This window comes from Oncorhynchus nerka, linkage group LG12 (genome assembly GCF_034236695.1).
Source record: "Oncorhynchus nerka isolate Pitt River linkage group LG12, Oner_Uvic_2.0, whole genome shotgun sequence".
Taxonomy (NCBI): Eukaryota; Metazoa; Chordata; class Actinopteri; order Salmoniformes; family Salmonidae; genus Oncorhynchus; species Oncorhynchus nerka.
The window spans coordinates 89,608,485-89,635,368 of NC_088407.1; the positions used below are offsets into that span (position 1 = coordinate 89,608,485).

The 26,884-nt window shown below is 45.2% G+C and overlaps 1 protein-coding gene and 1 pseudogene across 2 annotated transcripts in view; one reads left to right on the forward strand and one right to left on the reverse strand.

Moving 5' to 3' along the window:
* The window catches only part of LOC115125196 (transmembrane protein 87A-like), a 29,701-nt gene extending 4,207 nt beyond the window's left edge, over positions 1-25,494 (reverse strand). Inside the window, exons 1-17 of one of the 2 annotated variants that reach the window (XM_065025948.1) lie at positions 25,276-25,494; positions 24,530-24,587; positions 23,996-24,093; positions 22,802-22,918; positions 21,505-21,552; positions 20,321-20,377; positions 19,324-19,474; positions 18,424-18,485; positions 16,424-16,607; positions 16,134-16,233; positions 13,059-13,152; positions 12,267-12,447; positions 12,041-12,099; positions 9,589-9,692; positions 5,795-5,871; positions 5,165-5,235; positions 2,811-2,863 (exon numbers count right to left, since the gene is read on the reverse strand). In XM_065025948.1, coding sequence (XP_064882020.1) covers positions 2,811-2,863; positions 5,165-5,235; positions 5,795-5,871; positions 9,589-9,692; positions 12,041-12,099; positions 12,267-12,447; positions 13,059-13,152; positions 16,134-16,233; positions 16,424-16,607; positions 18,424-18,485; positions 19,324-19,474; positions 20,321-20,377; positions 21,505-21,552; positions 22,802-22,918; positions 23,996-24,093; positions 24,530-24,587; positions 25,276-25,380 — 1,619 coding nt within the window. In that variant the 5' untranslated portion in view covers positions 25,381-25,494. Of the gene's footprint in view, positions 1-2,810; positions 2,864-5,164; positions 5,236-5,794; positions 5,872-9,588; positions 9,693-12,040; positions 12,100-12,266; positions 12,448-13,058; positions 13,153-16,133; positions 16,234-16,423; positions 16,608-18,423; positions 18,486-19,323; positions 19,475-20,320; positions 20,378-21,504; positions 21,553-22,590; positions 22,776-22,801; positions 22,919-23,995; positions 24,094-24,529; positions 24,588-25,275 lie in introns of those variants that run through there. The other variant, XM_065025949.1, reaches the window with a different exon arrangement.
* On the forward strand, positions 21,812-22,556 carry LOC135574399 (putative uncharacterized protein DDB_G0271606; annotated as a pseudogene).
* Positions 25,495-26,884: the final 1,390 nt, after the last annotated feature.

Genomic DNA, 26,884 nt, shown 5'->3' on the forward strand with positions numbered 1-26,884 from the left:
ACAGACACTGATACTACAGCCCCACAGGGCACTGCATAGCTACAGACACTGATACTACAGCCCCACAGGGCACTGCATAGCTACAGACACTGATACTACAGCCCCACAGGGCACTGCATAGCTACAGACACTGATACTACAGCCCCACAGGGCACTGCATAGCTACAGACACTGATACTGCATAGCTACAGACACTGATACTACAGCCCCACAGGGCACTGCATAGCTACAGACACTGATACTACAGCCCCACAGGGCACTGCATAGCTACTGATACAGACACTGATACTACAGCCCCACAGGGCACTGCATAGCTACAGACACTGATACTACAGCCCCACAGGGCACTGCATAGCTACAGACACTGATACTACAGCCCCACAGGGCACTGCATAGCTACAGACACTGATACTACAGCCCCACAGGGCACTGCATAGCTACGGACACTGATACTACAGCCCCACAGGGCACTGCATAGCTACAGACACTGATACTACAGCCCCACAGGGCACTGCATAGCTACGGACACTGATACTACAGCGGCACACAATAGGACCAGCGTCGTCCGGGTTACGGGACGTCATTGTAAATAAGAACATGATCTTTACTGGACTTGCAATAGTTAAATCAATCAAAACTCTGGGTCTCCCATTCCTGTGGTGGTCCTCATGAGAGACAAATTCAGCATTGATGTTTTTTTGCGACTGAACTTGAAGAAAACTTTCAAAGTTCTTAATTTTCCAGATTGACTGACCTTCATGTCTTAAAGTAATGATGGACTGTCATTTCTCTTTGCTTATTTGAGCTGTTCTTGTCATAATATGGACTTGGTCCTATTTGGTAAAAGACCATAATTTGTATTTATTTAACCTTTATTTAACCTTTATTTAACTCGGCAAGTCAGTTAAGAAAAATATATTATTTACAATGACGGCCTACCAAAAGGACAAAATATAGGACAAAACACACATCATGACACTACATAAAGAGAGACCTAAGACAGCAACACAACATGGTAGCAGCACAAAACATGGTACAAACATTATTGAGCACAGACAACAGCACAAGGGGAAAGAAGGTAGAGAGACAACAATACATCACGCCAAGCAGCCACAACCGTCAGTAAGAGTGTGGAGATAGAACGGTCCAGTTTGAGTGTTTGTTGCAACTCGTTCCAGTCGCTGAAAAGAGGAGCGACCCAGGGATGTGTTTGCTTTGGGGACCTTTGACAGAATATGACTGGCAGAACGGGTGTTGTATGTGGAGGATGAGGGCTGCAGTAGATATCTCAGATACGGGGGAGTGAGACCTAAGAGGGTTTTATAAATAAGCATCAACCAGTGGGTCTTGCGACGGGTAAACAGAGATGACCAGTTTACAGAGGAGTATAGAGTGCAGTGATGTGTCCTGTAAGGAGCATTGGTGGCAAATCTGATGGCCGAATGGTAAAGAACCTCTAGCCGCTCGAGAGCACCCTTACCTGCCGATCTATAAATTACGTCTCCGTAATCTAGCATGGGTAGGAAAGTCATCTGAATCAGGGTTAGTTTGGCAGCTGGGGTGAAACAGGAGAAATTACAATAGAGAAAACCAAGTCTAGATTTAACCTTAGCCTGCAGCTTGGATATGTGCCGAGAGAAGGACAGTGTACCGTCTAGCCATACTCCCAAGTACTTGTATGAGGTGACTACCTCAAGCTCTAAACCCTCAGAGGTAGTAATCACACCGGTGGGGAGAGGGGTATTCTTCTTACCAAACCACATGACCTTTGTTTTGGAGGTGTTCAGAACAAGGTTAAGGGCAGAGAAAGCTTGTTGGACACTAAGAAAGCTTTGTTGTAGAGCGTTTAACACAAAAACCAGGGAGGGGCCAGCTGAGTATAAGACTGTATCATCTGCATATAAATGGATGATAGAGAGAGCTTCCTACTGCCCGAGCTATGTTGTTGATGTAAATTGAGAAGAGTGTGGGGCCTAGGATCGAGCCCTGGGGTACTCCCTTGGTGACAGGCAGTGGCTGAGACAGCAGATGTTCTGACTTTATACACTGCACTCTTTGAGAGAGGCAGTTAGCAAACCAGGCCAAAGAGCCCTCAGAGACACCAATACTCCTTAACCGGACCACAAGAATGGAATGGTCTACTGTATCAAAAGCTTTGGCCAAGTCAATAAAAATAGCAGCACGACATTACTTAGAATCAAGGGCAATGGTGACATCATTGAGGACCTTTTAAGATTGCAGTGACACGTCCATAACCTGAGCAGAAACCAGATTGCATACCAGAGAGAATACTATAGACACCCACCCCTACCTGGTCACAACACAACTAATTGCCTCAAACACATTAAGAAGGAAAGAAATTCCACAAATGAACTTTTAACATGGCACACCTGTTAATTGAAGCGGGTTTAAAGAATGCCAAGATAATTTTGCACGCCCAATTTTTCAGCTTTTGATTTGTTAAAAAAGTTTGAAATATCCAATAAATGTCGTTCCACTTCATGATTGTGTCCCACTTGTTGTTGATTCTTCACAAAAAAAATACAGTTTTATATCTTTCTGTTTGAAGCCTGAAATGTGGCAAAAGGTCGCAAAGTTCAAGGGGGCCGAATACTTTCGCAAGGCACTGTAATTATTAACATTCTAGCATATATTCATATACATTGCTTTAGAAACAATGACAACCACCATTCATGGCAATAAAGCATTTCTTGAATTGAGAGCAGAGAGGTGACCAGTTATACAGTATAATGAACATAGCAGTAACTTGGGCCAATACACTTCAAAATGTTCCCTTCTTTCCTACTCACACATCAGCAACAGTCGTGGGAATGTTCTCCTCAACCCATTTCAGGTCTTCATCCTGAGAACAAGAGAAAGGATACATTCATTTATTTGGATTTATTTATATATTTATTATTATTTATATATTTTATTTATTTACGCAAAACGGTGTCTTGTATTAGATTGGACTGTGATAAGATGACTTAAGTTAAGTCATCAGACCCCAACCAAGGATCACCAAAAAGCCGTGCTATAAATTCTCGGACAACCCGAAGATTCCTAGATGCCCTTCCAGACTCCCTCCACCTACCCAAGGATGTCCGAGTACAAAAATCGGTTAACCACCTAACTGAGGAACTCAATTGAACTTTGCGTAATACCCTAGATGCAGTCGCACCCCTAAAAACAAAAAAACATTTGTCATAAACTAGCTCCCTGGTACGTAGAAAATACCCGAGCTCTGAAGCAAGCTTCCAGAAAATTGGAACGGAAATGGCGCCACACCAAACTGGAAGTCTTCCGACTAGCTTGGAAAGACAGTAAGGTTTTACTGCTAACCTACAAAGCGTTACATGGGCTTGCTCCTACCTATCTCTCTGATTTGGTCCTGCCGTACATACCTACCCGTATGCTACGGTCACAAGACACAGGCCTCCTAATTGTCCCTAGAATTTCTAAGCAAACAGCTGGAGGCAGGGCTTTCTCCCATAGAGCTCCATTTTTATGGAACGGTCTGCCTACCCATGTCAGAGACGCAAAATCTGTCTCAACCTTTAAGTCTTTACTGAAGACTCATCTCTTCAGTGGGTCATATGATTGAGTGTAGTCTGGCCCAGGAGTGGGAAGGTGAACGGAAAGGCTCTGGAGCAACGAACCGCTCTTGCTGTCTCTGCCTGGCCGGTTCCCCTCTTTCCACTGCGATTCTCTGCCTCTAACCCTATTACAGGGGCTGAGTCACTGGCTTACTGGTGCTCTCTCATACCGTCCCTAGGAGGGGTGAGTCACTTGAGTGGGTTGAGTCACTGATGTGATCTTCCTGTCCGGGTTGGCGCCCCCCTCGGGTTCGTGCCATGGGGGAGATCTTCGTGGGCTATACTCAGCCTTGTAAGTTGGTGGTTGAAGATATCCCTCTAGCGGTGTGGGGGCTGTGCCTTGAAAAAGTGGGTGAGGTTATAAGTCGCTCTGGATAAGAGCGTCTGCTAAATGACTTAAATGTAAATGTAATGTTATATCCTGCCTGGTTGGCCCTGTCCAGGGGTATAGTCGGATGGGGCCACAGTGTCTCCCGACCCCTCCTGTCTCAGCCTCCAGTATTTATGCTGCAGTAGTTTATGTGTCGGGGGGCTAGGGTCAGTCTGTTATATCTGGAGTACTTCTCCTGTCTTATCCGGTGTCTGTATGCTCCCTCTAATTCTTTCTCTCGGAGGACCTGAGCCCTTGGAGCCCTAGACACTGTTGATTTTGTTGCTGCAGACATGCCCAAAGTAATTACCCCTCTGGGATATTATATATGTTTATATTGAATGGACTCGCCACCTCACTCAGTAGTTTTGAATTGAATTGAATGGACTCGCCACCTCACTCAGTAGTTTTGAATTGAATTGACTCGCCACCTCACTCAGTAGTTTTGAATTGAATTGACTCGCCACCTCACTCAGTAGTTTTGAATTGAATGGACTCGCCACCTCACTCAGTAGTTTTGAATTGAATTGAATGGACTCGCCACCTCACTCAGTAGTTTTGAATTGAATGGACTCGCCACCTCACTCAGTAGTTTTGAATTGAATGGACTCGCCACCTCACTCAGTAGTTTTGAATTGAATTGACTCGCCACCTCACTCAGTAGTTTTGAATTGAATTGACTCGCCACCTCACTCAGTAGTTTTGAATTGAATTGACTCGCCACCTCACTCAGTAGTTTTCAATTGAATGGACTCGCCACCTCACTCAGTAGTTTTCAATTGAATTGACTCGCCACCTCACTCAGTAGTTTTGAATTGAATTGACTCGCCACCTCACTCAGTAGTTTTCAATTGAATTGAATTTAATTGAATGGACTCGCCACCTCACTCAGTAGTTTTGAATTGAATTGAATGGACTCGCCACCTCACTCAGTAGTTTTGAATTGAATTGAATGGACTCGCCACCTCACTCAGTAGTTTTGAATTGAATTGAATGGACTCGCCACCTCACTCAGTAGTTTTGAATTGAATTGAATGGACTCGCCACCTCACTCAGTAGTTTTGAATTGAATGGACTCGCCACCTCACTCAGTAGTTTTGAATTTAATGGACTCGCCACCTCACTCAGTAGTTTTGAATTGAATTGAATGGACTCGTCGCCTCACTGAGTAGTTTTGAATTTAATTGAATGGACTGACCTCTTTACTGAGTAGTTTATGTGACTGGGATCCATTAGTCTCAGCCTTGGTGCCTCTCATCTTCATCCCCTCTGGAACAGAAATGTGGAGTTAGATACAGGGCCTTCAGAAAGTATTCATACCCCTTTGACTTATTCCACATTTTGTTGTGTTACAGCCTGAATTCAAACGGTTTAAATCATTTTTTTTCTCACAAATGTAATAAAATAAATTTAATTCATTTTGAATTCAGGCTGTAACACAACAAAATGTCAAGGGGTGTAAACACTTTTTGAAGGCACCGGAGAGACCAGATTCGGGGTCATTCGGGGTCATTTCAGGAAGTACACTGAAATTCCAATTCTCCTCAATGCTTTTCAAATAGGAACGTGTGGAATTGGCTTTACTTTCGGAATTGAACCCCAACCCCGCTAGACTGGAGTTGACCCCCAACCCCGCTAGACTGGAGTTGACCCCAACCCCGCTAGACTGGAGTTGACCCCAACCCCGCTAGACTGGAGTTGACCCCAACCCCGCTAGACAGGAGTTGACCCCAACCCCGCTAGAGATCCCTATTGTCATATATTATATCAATACAGCAGGAAATCCTAAATCCTAAATCCTAACGTTAAACTGGTTCAAGTCTTTCACCAAAGGCTTCATTCAGCATGGGTTCCTTGGCTTCGTCCTCCTCATCGTCTTCATCGATCAGAGGGGAATGGGAGAACCTGCGAGAACACAACACATCCTCAGACTATTGTATATATATCAGACAGGTGCTATATACTATTATATATATATATAGCACCTATGTATATATCAGACAGGTGCTATATACTATTATATATGTATATATATATATCAGACAGGTGCTATATACTATTATATATGTATATATCAGACAGGTGCTATATACTATTATATATATATATATATATATCAGACAGGTGCTATATACTATTATATATGTATATATATATATATCAGACTGGTGCTATATACTATTATATATGTATATATCAGACAGGTGCTATATACTATTATATATATATATATATATATATCAGACAGGTGCTATATACTATTATATATGTATATATCAGACAGGTGCTATATACTATTGTATATATATATGTATATATCAGACAGGTGCTATATACTATTATATATATATAGCACCTATATATATATCAGACAGGTGCTATATACTATTATATATATATAGCACCTATGTATATATCAGACAGGTGCTATATACTATTGTATGTATATATATATATATCAGACAGGTGCTATATACTATTATATATATATAGCACCTATGTATATATCAGACAGGTGCTATATACTAATGTATATATATATATCAGACAGGTGCTATATACTATTGTATGTATATATATCAGACAGGTGCTATATACTATTGTACACCCCGAGAGCTTCTGGTCAGCGGGGTGGTAGCATCGGGATCCTCATCTCTCCCAAGTGGTCATTCTCTCTTTCTCCCCTTACCCATCTGTCTATCGCCTCCTTTGAATTCCATGCTGTCACAGTTACCAGCCCTTTCAAGCTTAACATCCTTATCATTTATCGCCCTCCAGGTTCCCTCGCAGAGTTCATCAATGAGCTTGATGCCTTGATAAGCTCCTTTCCTGAGGACGGCTCACCTCTCACAGTTCTGGGCGACTTTAACCTCCCCACGTCTACCTTTGACTCATTCCTCTCTGCCTCCTTCTTTCCACTCCTCTCCTCTTTTGACCTCACCCTCTCACCTTCCCCCCCTACTCACAAGGCAGGAAATACGCTCGACCTCATCTTTACTAGATGCTGTTCTTCCACTAACCTCATTGCAACTCCCCTCCAAGTCTCCGACCACTACCTTGTATCCTTTTCCCTCTCGCTCTCATCCAACACTTCCCACACTGCCCCTACTCGGATGGTATCGCGCCGTCCCAACCTTCGCTCTCTCTCCCCGCTACTCTCTCCTCTTCCATCCTATCATCTCTTCCCTCTGCTCAAACCTTCTCCAACCTATCTCCTGATTCTGCCTCCTCAACCCTCCTCTTCTCCCTTTCTGCATCCTTTGACTCTCTATGTCCCCTATCCTCCAGGCCGGCTCGGTCCTCCCCTCCCGCTCCGTGGCTCGACGACTCATTGCGAGCTCACAGAACAGGGCTCCGGGCAGCCGAGCGGAAATGGAGGAAAACTCGCCTCCCTGCGGACCTGGCATCCTTTCACTCCCTCCTCTCTACATTTTCCTCTTCTGTCGCTGCTGCTAAAGCCACTTTCTACCACTCTAAATTCCAAGCATCTGCCTCTAACCCTAGGAAGCTCTTTGCCACCTTCTCCTCCCCCTCCTGAATCCTCCCCCCTCCTCCTCCCTCTCTGCAGATGACTTCGTCAACCATTTTGAAAAGAAGGTCGACGACATCCGATCCTCGTTTGCTAAGTCAAACGACACCGCTGGTTCTGCTCACACTGCCCTACCCTGTGCTCTGACCTCTTTCTCCCATCTCTCTCCAGATGAAATCTGGACGGCCGGCCGCCCAACAACCTGCCCGCTTGACCCTATCCCCTCCTCTCTTCTCCAGACCATTTCCGGAGACCTTCTCCCTTACCTCACCTCGCTCATCAACTCATCCCTGACCGCTGGCTACGTCCCTTCCGTCTTCAAGAGAGCGAGAGTTGCACCCCTTCTGAAAAAACCTACACTCGATCCCTCCGATGTCAACAACTACAGACCAGTATCCCCTCTTTCTTTTCTCTCCAAAACTCTTGAACGTGCCGTCCTTGGCCAGCTCTCCCGCTATCTCTCTCAGAATGACCTTCTTGATCCAAATCAGTCAGGTTTCAAGACTAGTCATTTAACTGAGACTGCTCTTCTCTGTATCACGGAGCCGCTCCGCACTGCTAAAGCTAACTCTCTCTCCTCTGCTCTCATCCTTCTAGACCTATCGGCTGCCTTCGATACTGTGAACCATCAGATCCTCCTCTCCACCCTCTCCGAGTTGGGCATCTCCGGCGCGGCCCACGCTTGGATTGCGTCCTACCTGACAGGTCGCTCCTACCAGGTGGCGTGGCGAGAATCCGTCTCCTCACCACGTGCTCTCACCACTGGTGTCCCCCAGGGCTCTGTTCTAGGCCCTCTCCTATTCTCGCTATACACCAAGTCACTTGGCTCTGTCATAACCTCACATGGTCTCTCCTATCATTGCTATGCAGACGACACACAATTAATCTTCTCCTTTCCCCCTTCTGATGACCAGGTGGCGAATCGCATCTCTGCATGTCTGGCAGACATATCAGTGTGGATGACGGATCACCACCTCAAGCTAAACCTCGGCAAGACGGAGCTGCTCTTCCTCCCGGGAAGGACTGCCCGTTCCATGATCTCGCCATCACGGTTGACAACTCCACTGTGTCCTCCTCCCAGAGCGCTAAGAACCTTGGCGTGATCCTGGACAACACCCTGTCGTTCTCAACTAACATCAAGGCGGTGGCCCGTTCCTGTAGGTTCATGCTCTACAACATCCGCAGAGTACGACCCTGCCTCACACAGGAAGCGGCGCAGGTCCTAATCCAGGCACTTGTCATCTCCCGTCTGGATTACTGCAACTCGCTGTTGGCTGGGCTCCCTGCCTGTGCCATTAAACCCCTACAACTCATCCAGAACGCCGCAGCCCGTCTGGTGTTCAACCTTCCCAAGTTGTCTCACGTCACCCCGCTCCTCCGCTCTCTCCACTGGCTTCCAGTTGAAGCTCGCATCCGCTACAAGACCATGGTGCTTGCCTACGGAGCTGTGAGGGGAACGGCACCTCAGTACCTCCAGGCTCTGATCAGGCCCTACACCCAAACAAGGGCACTGTGTTCATCCACCTCTGGCCTGCTCGCCCCCCTACCACTGAGGAAGTACAGTTCCCGCTCAGCCCAGTCAAAACTGTTCGCTGCTCTGGCCCCCCAATGGTGGAACAAACTCCCTCACGACGCCAGGACAGCGGAGTCAATCACCACCTTCCGGAGACACCTGAAACCCCACCTCTTTAAGGAATACCTAGGATAGGATAAAGTAATCCTTCTCACCCCCCACTTAAAAGATTTAGATGCACTATTGTAAAGTGGCTGTTCCACTGGATGTCATAAGGTGAATGCACCAATTTGTAAGTCGCTCTGGATAAGAGCGTCTGCTAAATGACTTAAATGTAAATGTAAATGTGTATATATATATATATATATATATCAGACAGGTGCTATATACTATTGTATGTATATATATATATATATATATATATATATATATATATGTTACTACACTGTTACTATTGTAATGTATACACTTACTATTAGATATGTATATATTATAAGTGTTATTACAAATCACCTCTGACCTCTATGAAAACATTAGGCAGGTACATAGTCTGTTGAAAAAAAAAAAGTTGACCTCTGACCTCTGGCTGTTGGCGGAGGGTCGTAGCAACACCATGATGACCAGGAGGATGGTGGAAAAGAGGAGGCGCCAGAAGGCATCGTCTACCCACAAATCCCTCCAACCCTGAGACACACAGTGGCAGACACAGGAGACACGGTGTATTAAAAACACAAGACATAATCAAGTATGGTTTGTTTAGAATATACACTGAGCAAAAATCTTCTTTTTTTTTTTAAACGCAAACTGCAACAATTTCAAAAGATTTGAAGTTCATAAGGAAAATCAGTACATTTTTTAAAAATTCATTAGGCCCTAATCTATGGATTTCACATGACTGGGAATACAGATATGCATCTGTTGGTCTCAAAAACCTTTCAAAAAATACAAATAATTAAAACAAGTAGGGGTGTGGATCAGAAACCCAGTCAGTATCTGGTGTGATCAGAACACCAGTCAGTATCTGGTGTGATCAGAACACCAGTCAGTATCTGGTGTGATCAGAAACCCAGTCAGTATCTGGTGTGATCAGAAACCCAGTCAGTATCTGGTGTGATCAGAAACCCAGTCAGTATCTGGTGTGACCAAAAAAAAAACAGTCAGTATCTGATGTGATTAGATAACCAGTCAGTATCTGGTGTGATCAGAAAACCAGTCAGTATCTGGTGTGATCAGAAACCCAGTCAGTATCTGGTGTGATCAGAACACCAGTCAGTATCTGGTGTGATCAGAACACCAGTCAGTATCTGGTGTGATCAGAACACCAGTCAGTATCTGGTGTGATCAGAACACCAGTCAGTATCTGGTGTGATCAGAACACCAGTCAGTATCTGGTGTGATCAGAACACCAGTCAGTATCTGGTGTGATCAGAACACCAGTCAGTATCTGGTGTGATCAGAACACCAGTCAGTATCTGGTGTGATCAGAACACCAGTCAGTATCTGGTGTGATCAGAAAACCAGTCAGTATCTGGTGTGATCAGAACACCAGTCAGTATCTGGTGTGACCACCATTTGCCTCATGCAGTGCGACACATCTCCTTCTCATAGAGTTGATCAGGCTGTTGATTGTGGCCTATAGAATGTTGTCCCCACTCCTCTTCAATGGCTGTGGAATGTTGTCCCCACTCCTCTTCAATGGCTGTGGAATGTTGCCCCCACTACTCTTCAATGGCTGTGGAATGTTGCCCCACTCCTCTTCAATGGCTGTGGAATGTTGCCCCACTCCTCTTCAATGGCTGTGGAATGTTGCCCCTACTACTCTTCAATGGCTGTGGAATGTTGCCCCACTCCTCTTCAATGGCTGTGGAATGTTGCCCCACTCCTCTTCAATGGCTGTGGAATGTTGTCCCACTCCTCTTCAATGGCTGTGGAATGTTGCCCCACTCCTCTTCAATGGCTGTGGAATGTTGCCCCTACTACTCTTCAATGGCTGTGGAATGTTGCCCCTACTACTCTTCAATGGCTGTGGAATGTTGCCCCACTCCTCTTCAATGGCTGTGGAATGTTGCCCCACTCCTCTTCAATGGCTGTGGAATGTTGCTGGATATTGGCGGGAACTGGAACACACTGTTATACACGTCGATCCAGAGCATCCCAAACATGCTCAGTGGGTGACATGTCTGGTGAGTATGCAGGCCATGGAAGAACTGGGACATTTTCAGCTTCCAGGAATTGTGTACAGATCCTTGCGACATGGGGCCGAGCATTATCATGCTGAAACATGAAGCGATGGAGGAGGATGAATGGCACGACAATGGGCCTCAGGATCCCGTCCACGGTATCTCTGTGCATTATCCTGCTGAAACATGAGGTGATGGCGGTGGATGAATGGCACGACAATGGGCCTCAGGATCCCGTCCACGGTATCTCTGTTCATTCAAATTGCCATCGATAAAATGCAATTGTGTTCGTTGTCCGTAACTTATGCCTGCCCATACCATAACCCCACCGTCACGATGGGGCACTCTGTTCACAACATTGACATCAGCAAACCACTCGCCCAAATAAAGCCATACACAGGCCGGGTTGGACGTACTGCCAAATTCTCGAATAAAAAATGTTGGGAGGCGGCTTATGTTAGAAAAATGTACATTCTGGCAACAGCTCTGGTGGACATTCCTGTAGTCAACATGCCAATTGCACGCCATCTCATGCTCCCTCAAAACATTTGTGGCATTGTGTTGTGTGACAAAACGTTTTATTGTTCCCCCAGCACAAGGTGCACCTATGTGACGATCATGTCGTTTAATCAGCTTCTTGACATTCTACACCTGTCAGGTGGACGTATTATTTTGGTAAAGGAGAATAGACTAACAGCGATGTAAAACGAATTTGTAGACAACATTTTGTTTTCGAGAAATAAGAGTTTTTGGAACGTATGGAACATTTTCTGGGATCTTCTATTTCCTGTTCCTGGGAAACATGGGACCAACCCTTTGTTTTTTTGTTCAGTGTAAAATCTACCAACTCACCGTCTGGCAGTCGACCAGCTTAAACACTTTGGTCGTCCAGATGATGAAGATAATAGAAGCTACGGGAACAAAACAAAGTGAAAAGATAAAATAAATAACTTATTTATTTAATAAGTCAATATTGAGATTACAGAAACTATTTTTTTTCAAGTAAGTACCGGGAGTAAAACAAAATTCATACCATTGTGACATTAAAAGCATCCATCAATAATTCCTTTCAACTCACCCAGAACAGAGAAGATGAGTGTGTTGGTGAAATGCTGATACAGAGACAGCTTCACCACGTTCCTACGCAGCTTCAGAAGACGAGTGGTCTGGGACAAGCTTATGAAGATCCACCACATCACACAGGAGTCAATGAGAGAGAGACTCAGGTTAGCCACCAGGGCTACAGTCCCATAGAAACCCTGAAAAGAAAGAGAAAAAAAAGAGAGAGAGAGAGGCAGAGAGAGAGAGAGAGAGAGAGAGAGAAAAAAATATTGAGGACAGAGGGATAGTTCAAAGAACGAGAGAGATGCATCCAAACTTCACAAGGTGTCTCAAAGTGATCTAGATGAGAAGTGTAGCGATTGCACTAGATGAGAAGTGTAGCGATTACACTAGATGAGAAGTGTAGCGATTACACTAGATGAGAAGTGTAGCGATTACACTAGATGAGAAGTGTAGCGATTGCACTAGATGAGAAGTGTAGTGATTGCACTAGATGAGAAGTGTAGTGATTGCACTAGATGAGAAGTGTAGTGATTACACTAGATGAGAAGTGTAGTGATTGCACTAGATGAGAAGTGTAGTGATTACACTAGATGAGAAGTGTAGTGATTGCACTAGATGAGAAGTGTAGTGATTACACTAGATGAGAAGTGTAGTGATTACACTAGATGAGAAGTGTAGCGATTACACTAGATGAGAAGTGTAGTGATTACACTAGATGAGAAGTGTAGTGATTACACTCGATGAGAAGTGTAGTGATTACACTCGATGAGAGGTGTAGTGATTAATCCAAACTGTAGCTACTCACTCCTGTGACGCGCAGCACTCCCTCCACGGAGGAGAAGAGCAGGTAGAGCAGGCCTACTGCTGCTAGCCGGTGGACTGTGGTGCCCAGCCTGGGTCTGCAAGAGACAGCGCAGGAAAACAGGGGGGGAAAAAAAAATCAGGGCCTGTACTCACAAAACAGTCTCAGAGTACATATCTAGGATCAGCCCCCCCCCCCCCCTTTTTTTTAAAGATCACACTGAAAAAAAGAATGGGGGTCTGATCCTCGATCAGCGCTTTTACTCGGAGACGCTTCGCGAATATGGGCCCAGATGTGTGGTCAAAGCTAGGCCATAAAACCAGGGCGTTGGTGTGTGTGTGTGTGTGTGTGTATTAGTATCCTCATGGGTACCGGAAATCCCCAGAAGTCCCCACAAGGACAGTAAAACCTACGCTGTGTGTGTGTGTGTGTGTGTGTGTGTCATACACTGTACAAGATTGTAGTGTGAGGGAATCCTCTATTAATACCATTGTTAGGGTTCGTATCTTTCGTACCATCATTGGCTCATTGGTGAAATTAGCATTATGACAATATATTTTTAATTAAATCATTCAAAACCCTTTATTTAATGCAATTGCAGACAGAAGTTGACAACAGGAACAGGAACAGAGCACGTATATTTCCGAGTAAATTCTGCGTCAAAAAAAAAAAAAAAAAAAGTCTCAAGTTATTTTTTATAAAACCCAAAAGTCCCGCCTTCGTGATGTTACTGACCACGCCTTTATCTTTTTACTCCTGAGACCAAAACCCTGGATCCATGGCGATACAAACATAGAGTTTCAGCGTTTATTGTAAAAGCTAGGCAATAAAATGTCCCCCTCCCCAGAACGTTGATTTATTGTTGAATGTCTAACTGGTCTCATCTCCCACACTCCCCTGCAGAGTTCTAACTGGTCTTATCTCCCACACTCCCCTGCAGAGTTCTAACTGGTCTTATCTCCCACACTCCCCTGCAGAGTTCTAACTGGTCTTATCTCCCACACTCCCCTGCAGAGTTCTAACTGGTCTTATCTCCCACACTCCCCTGCAGAGTTCTAACTGGTCTTATCTCCCACACTCCCCTGCAGAGTTCTAACTGGTCTTATCTCCCACACTCCCCTGCAGAGTTCTAACTGGTCTTATCTCCCCACACTCCCCTGCAGAGTTCTAACTGGTCTTATCTCCCACACTCCCCTGCAGAGTTCTAACTGGTCTTATCTCCCACACTCCCCTGCAGAGTTCTAACTGGTCTTATCTCCCACACTCCCCTGCAGAGTTCTAACTGGTCTTATCTCCCACACTCCCCTGCAGAGTTCTAACTGGTCTTATCTCCCACACTCCCCTGCAGAGTTCTAACTGGTCTTATCTCCCACACTCCCCTGCAGAGTTCTAACTGGTCTTATCTCCCACACTCCCCTGCAGAGTTCTAACTGGTCTTATCTCCCCACACTCCCCTGCAGAGTTCTAACTGGTCTTATCTCCCACACTCCCCTGCAGAGTTCTAACTGGTCTTATCTCCCACACTCCCCTGCAGAGTTCTAACTGGTCTCATCTCCCCACACTCCCCTGCAGAGTTCTAACTGGTCTCATCTCCCACACTCCCCTGCAGAGTTCTAACTGGTCTCATCTCCCACACTCCCCTGCAGAGTTCTAACTGGTCTTATCTCCCACACTCCCCTGCAGAGTTCTAACGGGTCTTATCTCCCCACACTCCCCTGCAGAGTTCTAACTGGTCTTATCTCCCACACTCCCCTGCAGAGTTCTAACTGGTCTTATCTCCCCACACTCCCCTGCAGAGTTCTAACTGGTCTTATCTCCCACACTCCCCTGCAGAGTTCTAACTGGTCTTATATCCCACACTCCCCTGCAGAGTTCTAACTGGTCTTATCTCCCACACTCCCCTGCAGAGTTCTAACTGGCCTTATCTCCCCACACTCCCCTGCAGAGTTCTAACTGGTCTTATCTCCCACACTCCCCTGCAGAGTTCTAACTGGCCTTATCTCCCCACACTCCCCTGCAGAGTTCTAACTGGTCTTATCTCCCCACACTCCCCTGCAGAGTTCTAACTGGTCTTATCTCCCCACACTCCCCTGCAGAGTTCTGTCTCAGTCACACATTACGAGAGAGAGAAACTGTGGAACAATTCCAAAACTATATAATGAATATATAATGAATATATATATATATATTGTTAATCTATAGTCTGGGACCCTATAAATGTAAGTCTTATAATCTCTCATTCTATTAATATAACATAAACATAATCAATTATTCTAATACATCTGTACAGCCCCAGATCATGAGCGCTAGGTGGATCCTCACACCATACAGTCAGTAGGTGATGGACAATGACAACACCTCAGTTCTGAACCCATAGAATAGTGTAATTCATATTGTACGCTTTCCAAATGGCACTCTATTCCTTTAAACATAGTGCACTACTTTTGACCGTGGACCTTAGTTCACCATGACCTGACACTGACCCTAGACCTGACACTGACCCTAGACCTGACACTGACCCTAGACCTAGACCTGACACTGACCCTAGACCTGACACTGACCCTAGACCTGACACTGACCCTAGACCTGGCCCTAGACCTGACACTGACCCTAGACCTGACACTGACCCTAGACCTGACACTGACCCTAGACCTGACACTGACCCTAGACCTGACACTGACCCTAGACCTGACACTGACCCTAGACCTGACCCTAGACCTGACACTGACCCTAGACCTGACACTGACCCTAGACCTGACCCTAGACCTGACACTGACCCTAGACCTGACACTGACCCTAGACCTAGACCTGGCCCTAGACCTGACACTGACCCTAGACCTGACACTGACCCTAGACCTGACACTGACCCTAGACCTGACACTGACCCTAGACCTGACACTGACCCTAGACCTCAGTTCTGAACCCATAGAATAGTGTAATTCATATTGTACGCTTTCCAAATGGCACTCTACTCCTTTAAACATAGTGCACTACTTTTGACCGTGGATCCTAGTTCACTATTAAAAAGGGGAATAAGGGAGGCATTTGGGATGTATGACAGGTACGGGATGAACTCACTTGACGATGCCGTAGCCCAGACTGACTATGAGCACCAGGATACGAGCCAGAGATCTCTTCAGAGCAGACAGCAACTCGGCAAAGATTACAGCACCTTGGACTGTGGAGAACATTAAAAAACAGTATTATTATTATTATTATTATTATTTTAAAGTAGATGTGAGTTGGAAGTAAATTTACAGATTTACAAAAAGAGAATGACCATGATGCAACTCTCCATCAAATCAACATACCCCCCCCCCAAAAAAAATGACAGTGCATTTCAAAATAAGAGCGTGAATTTAACCGACCATAGTCTCCTCTGTAGCGGATGCTCTGATACTCGGAGTAGAAGACGGCCTTCTCCAGCATGCCCAGGATGATCACTCCTCCGATCCAGAACTGGATCCTCAACAGATCTTTCCAGTAACAGGCCGACCAGAAGAGCCAGAGTGCCCCGAAGAATACATACACTATACACATCACCATGTAGAACTGGGGAAGAACACACACACTATACACATCACCATGTAGAACTGGGGAAGAACACACACAATATACAACACCATGTAGAACTGGGGAAGAACACACACTATACACATCACCATGTAGAACTGGGGTAGAACACACACTATACACATCACCATGTAGAACACACACTATACACATCACCATGTAGAACACACACTATACACATCACCATGTAGAACTGGGGTAGAACACACACTATACACATCACCATGTAGAACTGGGGTAGAACACACACACTATACACATCACCATGTAGAACTGGGGAAGAACACACACACTATACACATCACCATGTAGAACTGGGGTAGAACACACACTATACACATCACCATGTAGAACACACACTATACACATCACCATGTAGAACTGGGGTAGAACACACACTATACACATCACCATGTAGAACTGGGGTAGAACACACACTATACACATCACCATGTAGAACTGGGGTAGAACACACACTATACACATCACCATGTAGAACTGGGGTAGAACACACACTATACACATCACCATGTAGAACTGGGGAAGAACACACACTATACACATCACCATGTAGAACTGGGGACCCTAGACCTGACACTGACCCTAGGCCTGACACTGACCCTAGACCTGACACTGACCCTAGGCCTGACACTGACCCTAGGCCTGACACTGACCCTAGGCCTGACACTGACCCTAGGCCTGACACTGACCCTAGGCCTGACACTGACCCTAGGCCTGACACTGACCCTAGGCCTGACACTGACCCTAGGCCTGACACTGACCCTAGGCTTGACACTGACCCTAGGCCTGACACTGACCCTAGACATGACACTGACCCTAGGCCTGACACTGACCCTAGACCTGACCCTAGGCCTGACCCTAGACCTGACACTGACCCTAGGCCTGACACTGACCCTAGGCTTGACACTGACCCTAGGCCTGACACTGACCCTAGGCTTGACACTGGCCCTAGACCTGACACTGGCCCTAGACCTGACACTGGCCCTAGGCCTGACACTGGCCCTAGACCTGACACTGACCCTACACTGACTCTAGACCTGACACTGACCCTAGGCCTGACACTGACCCTAGGCCTGACACTGACCCTAGGCCTGACACTGACCCTAGGCCTGACACTGACCCTAGACCTGGCCCTAGACCTGACCCTAGACCTGACCCTAGACCTGACACTGACCCTAGACCTGACCCTAGACCTGGCCCTAGACCTGACACTGACCCTAGACCTGACCCTAGACCTGTCCCTAGACCTGACCCTAGACCTGACACTAGACCTGGCCCTAGACCTGTCCCTAGACCTGACACTGACCCTAGACCTGGCCCTAGACCTGACCCTAGACCTGACCCTAGACCTGACCCTAGACCTGACCCTAGACCCGACCCTAGACCCGACCCTAGACCTGACCCTAGACCTGGCCCTAGACCTGACACTGACCCTAGACCTGGCCCTAGACCTGGCCCTAGACCTGTCCCTAGACCTGGCCCTAGACCTGGCCCTAGACCTGACCCTAGACCCGACCCTAGACCTGACCCTAGACCTGACACTGACCCTAGACCTGGCCCTAGACCTGGCCCTAGACCTGGCCCTAGACCTGACCCTAGACCTGACCCTAGACCTGACACTGACCCTAGACCTGGCCCTAGACATGACCCTAGACCTGGCCCTAGACCTGGCCCAGTATACAGCATTATCCTGTTATTTTATGTTTCTCTTATTACTTTTTTTCCAGTTACACTATTTTGATATTGAATACTGTTGGGTCGGGCTGAAACACACCATCATTAGAGGCCAGTCTGCAGGGGAGGAGTATTCACGAGGACCCTTCATCTCCACGGTCACTGTAAATACAGACAGGCAGTCAGAGACAGGCAGTCAGAGACAGGCAGTCACAGACAGGCAGTCACAGACAGGCAGTCACAGACAGGCAGTCACAGACAGGCAGTCAGACACAGGCAGTCACAGACAGGCAGTCACAGACAGGCAGTCAGAGACAGGCAGTCACACACAGGCAGTCACACACAGGCAGTCAGAGACAGGCAGTCAGACACAGGCAGTCAGACACAGGCAGTCACACACAGGCAGTCAGACACAGGCAGTCACACACAGGCAGTCAGAGACAGGCAGTCACACACAGGCAGTCAGACACAGGCAGTCACAGACAGGCAGTCAGACACAGGCAGGGCAGTCAGACACAGGCAGGGCAGTCAGACACAGGCAGTCACACAGACAGGCAGTCAGACACAGGCAGTCACAGACAGGCAGTCACAGACAGGCAGTCACAGACAGGCAGGGCAGTCACAGACAGGCAGTCAGAGGCAGGGCAGTCAGACACAGGCAGGGCAGTCAGACACAGGCAGGGCAGTCAGACACAGGCAGTCACAGACAGGCAGTCAGACACAGGCAGTCACAGACAGGCAGTCAGACACAGGCAGTCAGACACAGGCAGTCAGACACAGGCAGTCAGACACAGGCAGTCAGAGACAGGCAGTCAGACACAGGCAGTCAGACACAGGCAGTCAGACACAGGGCAGTCAGAGACAGGCAGTCAGACACAGGGCAGTCAGACAACGTCCAATTTCTCATCGCTCTGCAGACAGAAGGGATCTTCAATGACGAAGCACTAAGTCAAAAGGGCCTATGTTCATATTAGAGAGTGTCAGTTACGGTAATACTGACTGATAAAGGCCAAGTTTCCCTGGACATCATTAGGCTCCTCCTCCTCTGCTCCAGGGCGCCCCCCGCTGGCATCTCCACGCTGCTGCGGCTGTACCTTCACTATAAACAGGTAGGGGCTGTCGGACCAAGCCTTGGCCACCGCACCTATATCCTTCAAGGGGTCACATGACAAGACACTTCGAACGCATCCCAAATAGCACCCTGTTCCCTATTTTAGACAGTGGTGGGAGGGGAGGGGAAAAAGTACCCGATTGTCATACTTGAGTAAAAATAAAAGATACCTTTAATATATTAATATAGAATGACTCAAGTCAACGTGAGTCACCATACGGACACGCCTGGAACCCAAATGGACGACGTCGCGCAATTGAGAGTCGAGTGTGGAGTTAAATATATTTAAAACTAATTTCTTTTAAGTATCAAAAGAAAATGTAATTGCTCAAATATACTGAAGTATCCAAAGTATAAATCATTTCAAAATTCCTTATATTAAGCACACCAGATGGCACCATGTTCTTGTTTTGTTTAATATATGGATAAGAAGGGGCACGCGCCAACACTCAGACATGTGTGCTTAGTGAGTCCACCAGATTAGATGCAGTAGGACCAGAGATGTTCTCTTGATAAGAGTGTGAATTAGACCATTTTCCTGTCCTACTAAGCATGCAAAATGTAACGAGTACTTTTAAGGTTTCAGGGAAAATGTACGGGGTAAAAAGTACATTATTATTATTTTCTTTAGGAATGTAGTGACATAAAAATAAGTTGTCAAAAATATAAATGATAAAGTACAAATACCTCAGAAAACGACTTACGTAGTACTTTAAAGTATTTTTTACTTAAATACTTTACACCAGTGTACTTAGACCACTACTTTTGACCAGGGTCCATATGCTGCCATTTCAGAAACACACTTTCAATGCCAAACACATTTAGAAACAGACTATGTACAACCTGTTTACAGAAATCTTATAAAACAGAGTTCTGATTGGCTTACCGGCTTTTCCAGCCACCCCTGCGGAGCACTCTGATTGGAAGGCCTGCCATCCTCGCTCTAAACAACAACAGAGTAACAGCGAGTATACAGATGGGTTTGGGTCCATTTGGTTTCAATCACTTTTTGACCACACCTCTTGATCTGAACAAAACATTCTCTACATATTTGCCCACGGACAGAAACACCTTATTTACATAAGTATTCAGACATTTTGCTGTGAGACTCGACATTGAGCTCAGGTGCATCCTGTTTCCATTGATCATCTTTGAGATGTTTCTACAATTTGATTGGTATCCCACCTGAGGTAAATTCAATTGATGGGAAATGATTTGGAAAGGCACACACCTGTCTATATAAGGTCCCACAGTTGACAGTGCATGTCAGAGCAAAAACCAAGACATGAGGTCAAAGGAATTGTCTATAGAGCTCTGAGGCAGGATTGTTTTCGAGGCACAGATCTGGGGATGGGTACCAAAACTATTTGGCCTGAATGCCAAGCGTCACGTCTTGAGGAAGCAGGGCACCATCCCTACGGTGAAGCCTGGTGGTGGCAGCATCATGCTGTGGGGATGTTTTTCAGAGGCAGGGACTGGGAGACTAGTCAGGATTAAGGGAAAGATTAACAGAGCAAAGTACAGCGGTATCCTTAAAGAAAACCTGCTCCAGAGCGCTCAGGACCTCAGACTGGTGTGAAGGTTCACCTTCCAACAGGACAATAACCCTAAGCACACAACCAAGACAACGCAGGAGTGGCTTCAGGACAAGTCTCTGAATGTCCTTGAGTGGCCCAGCCAGAGCCCGGACTTGAAACCGGTCAAACATCTCTGGAGAGACCTGAAAATAGCTGTGCAGCGACGCTCCCCATCCAACCTGACAGAACCTGAGAGGATCTGCAGAGAAGAATGGGAGAAACTCCCCAAATACAGGTGTGCCAAGCTTGTAGCGTCATACCCAAGAAGACTCAAGTCTGTAATCACTGCCAAAGGTGCTTCAACAAAGTACTGAGTGAAAAGTCTGAATACTTAAGTAAATTCACAGATAATTTTTGTTTGCTTTGTTATTACAACAGTTTTTGCTTTGTCATTATGGGGTATCATGTGTTATTTTATTTTTAGAATAAGGCTGTAACGTAACAACACTTTCCTTTTTTTAAATCAAGGTGTCTGAATACAATAATATAATACCTGTGGGCTGATGAGAGGTTGATAGGGGCTGAAGTCTGTGTAGTACACCTGGAAGGAGGAATGGAGGGGGGTAGACAGAGATATAATACATCAAACAAGAATTACAAGTCAGTGTATGGCAACCCCCCCCTCACACCCCAACAACAACAACACAGAAGAGCTGACCAAGTCTGTGTAGTACACCTGAAAGGAGGAATGGAGGGGGGAGGGGACAGAGATATAACAACCCCAACAACAACAACAACCCCAACAACAACAACAACCCCAACAACAACAACAACAACCCCAACAACAACAACAACAACCCCAACAACAACCACCCCAACAACAACAACAACCCCAACAACAACAACCCCAACAACAACAACCCCAACAACAACAACAACCCCAACAACAACCACCCCAACAACAACAACAACCCCAGCAACAACCCCCAACAACAACAACCCCAACAACAACCCCAACAACAACAACCCCAACAACAACAACCCCAACAACAACAACCCCAACAACAACAACAACAACCCCAACAACAACAACCCCAACAACAACAACCCCAGCAACAACAACCCCAACAACAACAACCCCAACAACAACAACCCCAACAACAACAACAACAACCCCAACAACAACCACCCCAACAACAACAACAACCCCAACAACAACAACCCCAACCCCAACAACAACAACCCCAACAACAACAACCCCAACAACAACAACCCCAACAACAACAACCCCAACAACAACAACAACAACCCCAGCAACAACAACCCCAACAACAACAACCCCAACAACAACAACCCCAACAACAACCACCCCAACAACAACAACAACAACAACAACAACCCCAACAACAACCACCCCAACAACAACAACAACCCCAGCAACAACAACCCCAACAACAACCCCAACAACAACAACCCCAACAACAACAACCCCAACAACAACAACCCCAACAACAACAACCCCAACAACAACAACCTCAACAACAACAACCCCAACAACAACAACCCCAACAACAACAACCCCAACAACAACAACAACAACCCCAGCAACAACAACAACAACAACAACAGAAGAGCAGACCTTGGGTAGTAACAGAGTTGAGCAGTTGTCGAAGTACATGTATCCCCAACAACAACAACAACAACAACAACAACCCCAGCAACAACAACAACCCCAACAACAACAACCCCAACAACAGAAGAGCAGACCTTGGGTAGTAACAGAGTTGAGCAGTTGTCGAAGTACATGTATCCCCAACAACAACAACAACAACAACAACAGAAGAGCCGACCTTGGGTAGTAACAGAGTTGAGCAGTTGTCGAAGTACATGTATCCCTGGCTGTAGAAGCCACTCCAGTCCTCCTTCAGCATGTGATCCAGACCAAACATAGTCAGTGCCTTGTTGTCCTACAGGAAGTAGAAATACAAACATAGTCAGTGCCTTGTTGTCCTACAGGAAGTAGAAATACAAACATAGTCAGTGCCTTGTTGTCCTACAGGAAGTAGAAATACAAACATAGTCAGTGCCTTGTTGTCCTACAGGAAGTAGAAATACAAACATAGTCAGTGCCTTGTTGTCCTACAGGAAGTAGAAATACAAACATAGTCAGTGCCTTGTTGTCCTACAGGAAGTAGAAATACAAACATAGTCAGTGCCTTGTTGTCCTACAGGAAGTAGAAATACAAACATAGTCAGTGCCTTGTTGTCCTACAGGAAGTAGAAATACAAACATAGTCAGTGCCTTGTTGTCCTACAGGAAGTAGAAATACAAACATAGTCAGTGCCTTGTTGTCCTACAGGAAGTAGAAATACAAACATAGTCAGTGCCTTGTTGTCCTACAGGAAGTAGAAATACAAACATAGTCAGTGCCTTGTTGTCCTACAGGAAGTAGAAATACAAACATAGTCAGTGCCTTGTTGTCCTACAGGAAGTAGAAATACAAACATAGTCAGTGCCTTGTTGTCCTACAGGAAGTAGAAATACAAACATAGTCAGTGCCTTGTTGTCCTACAGGAAGTAGAAATACAAACAACTCACTGACTGAAAAATAAATTTAAAAAGGACAAAACAGGAGTCTTCTTCTCTTCTAATGTAGAAATGATGGTGTCTAATACATTACAGGGCAACACACTATTTTGTGGTTCTGCTATTACAACATTAATGTGATGTTGGATATGTCGTACTGTTTCTCTGTGTGCTATTTTGTGGTTCTGCTATTACAACATTAATGTGATGTTGGATATGTCGTACTGTTTCTCTGTGTGCTATTTTGTGGTTCTGCTATTACAACATTAATGTGATGTTGGATATGTCGTACTGTTTCTCTGTGTGCTATTTTGTGGTTCTGCTATTACAACATTAATGTGATGTTGGATATGTCGTACTGTTTCTCTGCTATTTGTGGTTCGTGTGCAGGGTTTATGACTAGTCTGTCTGTGAGAATGGGCAGCAGAGAAGAAGAAGAAGAAGGGATTGTACTCACTGGAGTATTAAAGACTTCATTGTAGCAGATTGAGGAACGGAGGTACCAACTGATGTTGAAGGCCAGGGTGGAATCACATAGAGCCAAGTCGCCCTGGACTGGAGGAGGAGAGGAGAGTCAATGGCAGAAAGACAGGGAAAGAGAGGTGTGTGTGTGGGGGGGTACAATGCACAGCTACTTGTACTACATTCTTATGAAGGTTATATAAAGTGGAATGATTTGTAACGATGGGAAAAGTGTAAGGCCCCGTACCAAGTGTTTGTAGTGAAATGAAGGATACTGGGAGAAACACAGCCGCGTGGTCAGGTTGTGTTCAAAATGGAACTATATTCCCTACACAGTAATAGTGCACTATTTTTGACTAGGGAGCGGATTAGGAACAGAGTGCCATTTCAGACGAAGCCCACGAGTAAAGTCAGTTGCACGACAGGAGTAACAGGAAAACCCTGTTTAACTAAAGCCGTCAAATCAAATCTTTTTGGCCTTTTAAGCATATTATCTTTGTTTTGTCGTCGCCCAAGGTTCATTACTTACATGTCATGAAGATGGTTGTGTTGGCGTACAATGTCTTCCTGAAGACGGCATTTTGTGACTAAAGAAACAGAATAGATCAAGTTACCATGGCAGCAAGCACCTTGGACAACCTCTTACCAACTATGTGCCAGTAAGAGAAGGTTTTATGTAAACACTTGTCATGGTTGTGCAAATATAACATCAGACGACTAGCTAGTTGGAAAGTTATCTAGCCTTAGTCTTGCTAGCAGTATTATCTCAACTTTAAGAAATAAAGGAAACTAGCTATATACACATATTCCATTCACTACCAGACCTTAGATGAGTGGTCATGAGTTGGAACGGGTACACTGTAGATATATATTACAGTATTGTCAGGTTATTGAGGACACAACTGAGTCTTCTCGGCTCAAGGAGTAACATTGGTAGCAAATCATCTGTGGTAACTAAATTAGTAGCCGATCTTCCAAGATCATGTGATGTAATATTGATCATGAAAACAAATCAGACCAGTGTAGCGTTAGCTTCAGTACATACACTGGTGTCTGAATCGTCGAAAACCTTCATATTACATCTGTCAACCCAGGATTTCATTTAGCTTGACTGTTGTACTTCAAAAAGCCTGCTGGCTAGGCTAGGCTAGGCTACCCACTGCAGCTGCTATTGAAATACTGTCATGCTACAACACACACACACACACACACACCACAACACACACACACACACCACAACACACACACAGGACAGTCACGGCGCATGTAACTCACTGAGTTGATGTCGACATTCCACAAGGACACTTCTGCCCCGATCCCTGGACGCAAAATTGAAACAAAAAACAACAAACATGACAAAAACACCGTGACATCTGGCATTTTTTTTTTTCTTTTTTCAATTTAATTTGTGTACGAAGCAGTTCCGCAGTCAGTTCCGGGGCCCGGAGTCTCTGTTGGGTGAAGGAGAGGCTTCACGGACGCGCGCCTGGTACCCGGATGGATGACGTCGCGCAATTGATAGTCGTCTGTGGAGACGAATAGATACCGTATAATAAAGGATAAATGAAAATCAATTAGAACCCTTAATAATAATTGTGGTAATGGGAAAAATGTAATCAATAAATGTTTTTTTTTAAAATGATAATATATATATTTTTTACGAATACAAAAATAATTCAAAATAATAAATTAATATATTTTTTAAAAAGCACTTCCTTTTTTTCTATAAGGAGTTCGAGCAGTACATTATTAAAACCATTCTACATTCTACCAATGAAAAAAAAACTGTTGAAACAATCAATACGTGTATGTCTTTTAAGGTCTTTGTATAATCTGACATTTGTTGTACCCCCCTAGCATATGTTGTCCTTGTCTGTTTTATACTGACGTTTTCTGCAATAATAATAATAATAATAATAGAAATGAAAGACAGTCGGTTGAGTCAGTCGTCCTTATAAACCCTTTTCCCATCTAGTCTATTGGGGCGGCAGGGTAGCCTAGTGGTTAGCGCGTTGGACTAACCAGAATGGTGCAAGTTCTTGCCTAGTTAAATAAAGGTCAAATAATAAATAAAATATGATAGCAACAACAGCACTACTAGCGAATTATTATCGAAATGGCAAAGGAAACGATGGTGAGGTAAAATAAATGTTCGCTTTATAATGTGCAAAATGACTTGGAATGTCATTTGACATTTGCGACAGCATCCTCTTGCACAGTTTGCAGTTTGAAATGTCAACACTGATAGAGCTACGGCATGTGTGGAATGGTGCATTGATATCACTGGTAGATAAGTGTAGAATGGTGCCATTATCTGCTAATGCATATGTCATTTGTGTTTCTAACAGCTTTAGAGATAGACCTCTTGTTCTCCAGATGTATAGTATTTTTTGTGTTGATTTGTATCCAAGGCAACGTAATCCAAAATCTGGCGATATATTTTACATGTAGTTTAGCACTTTGTGTTGATAGTATAGTGAGCAGAGTACAGGAAGTAACACATTTCAGTAAAGAGGTTGTAATGGCTTCAACACTGAGTAATTGCACTCAATCTGCAAGAGCAATTTGTTAAGGGGACATGCTCAAGGGGATATTGACAGCGCCTTGTCCGCGTGGGGACTCGAACCAGCAACCGTTGAGTTTACTGGCCCAACGTCCTAACCAAACTAGACTACCTGTCGCCGGTCTGTAATCAAGGCCTTTGGATCTCAAGCCTAAACCTGATGGACCCTTAATCGTTTGTGCTGCTCAGTTATTGAAGGTGTATTACTGACATCTGCTGGATCATAAAAAATACTGCTATTGTAATTAATTTCATTAAATCAAATCAAATTTGTCACATACACATGGTTAGCAGATGTTAATGGTCACATACACATGGTTA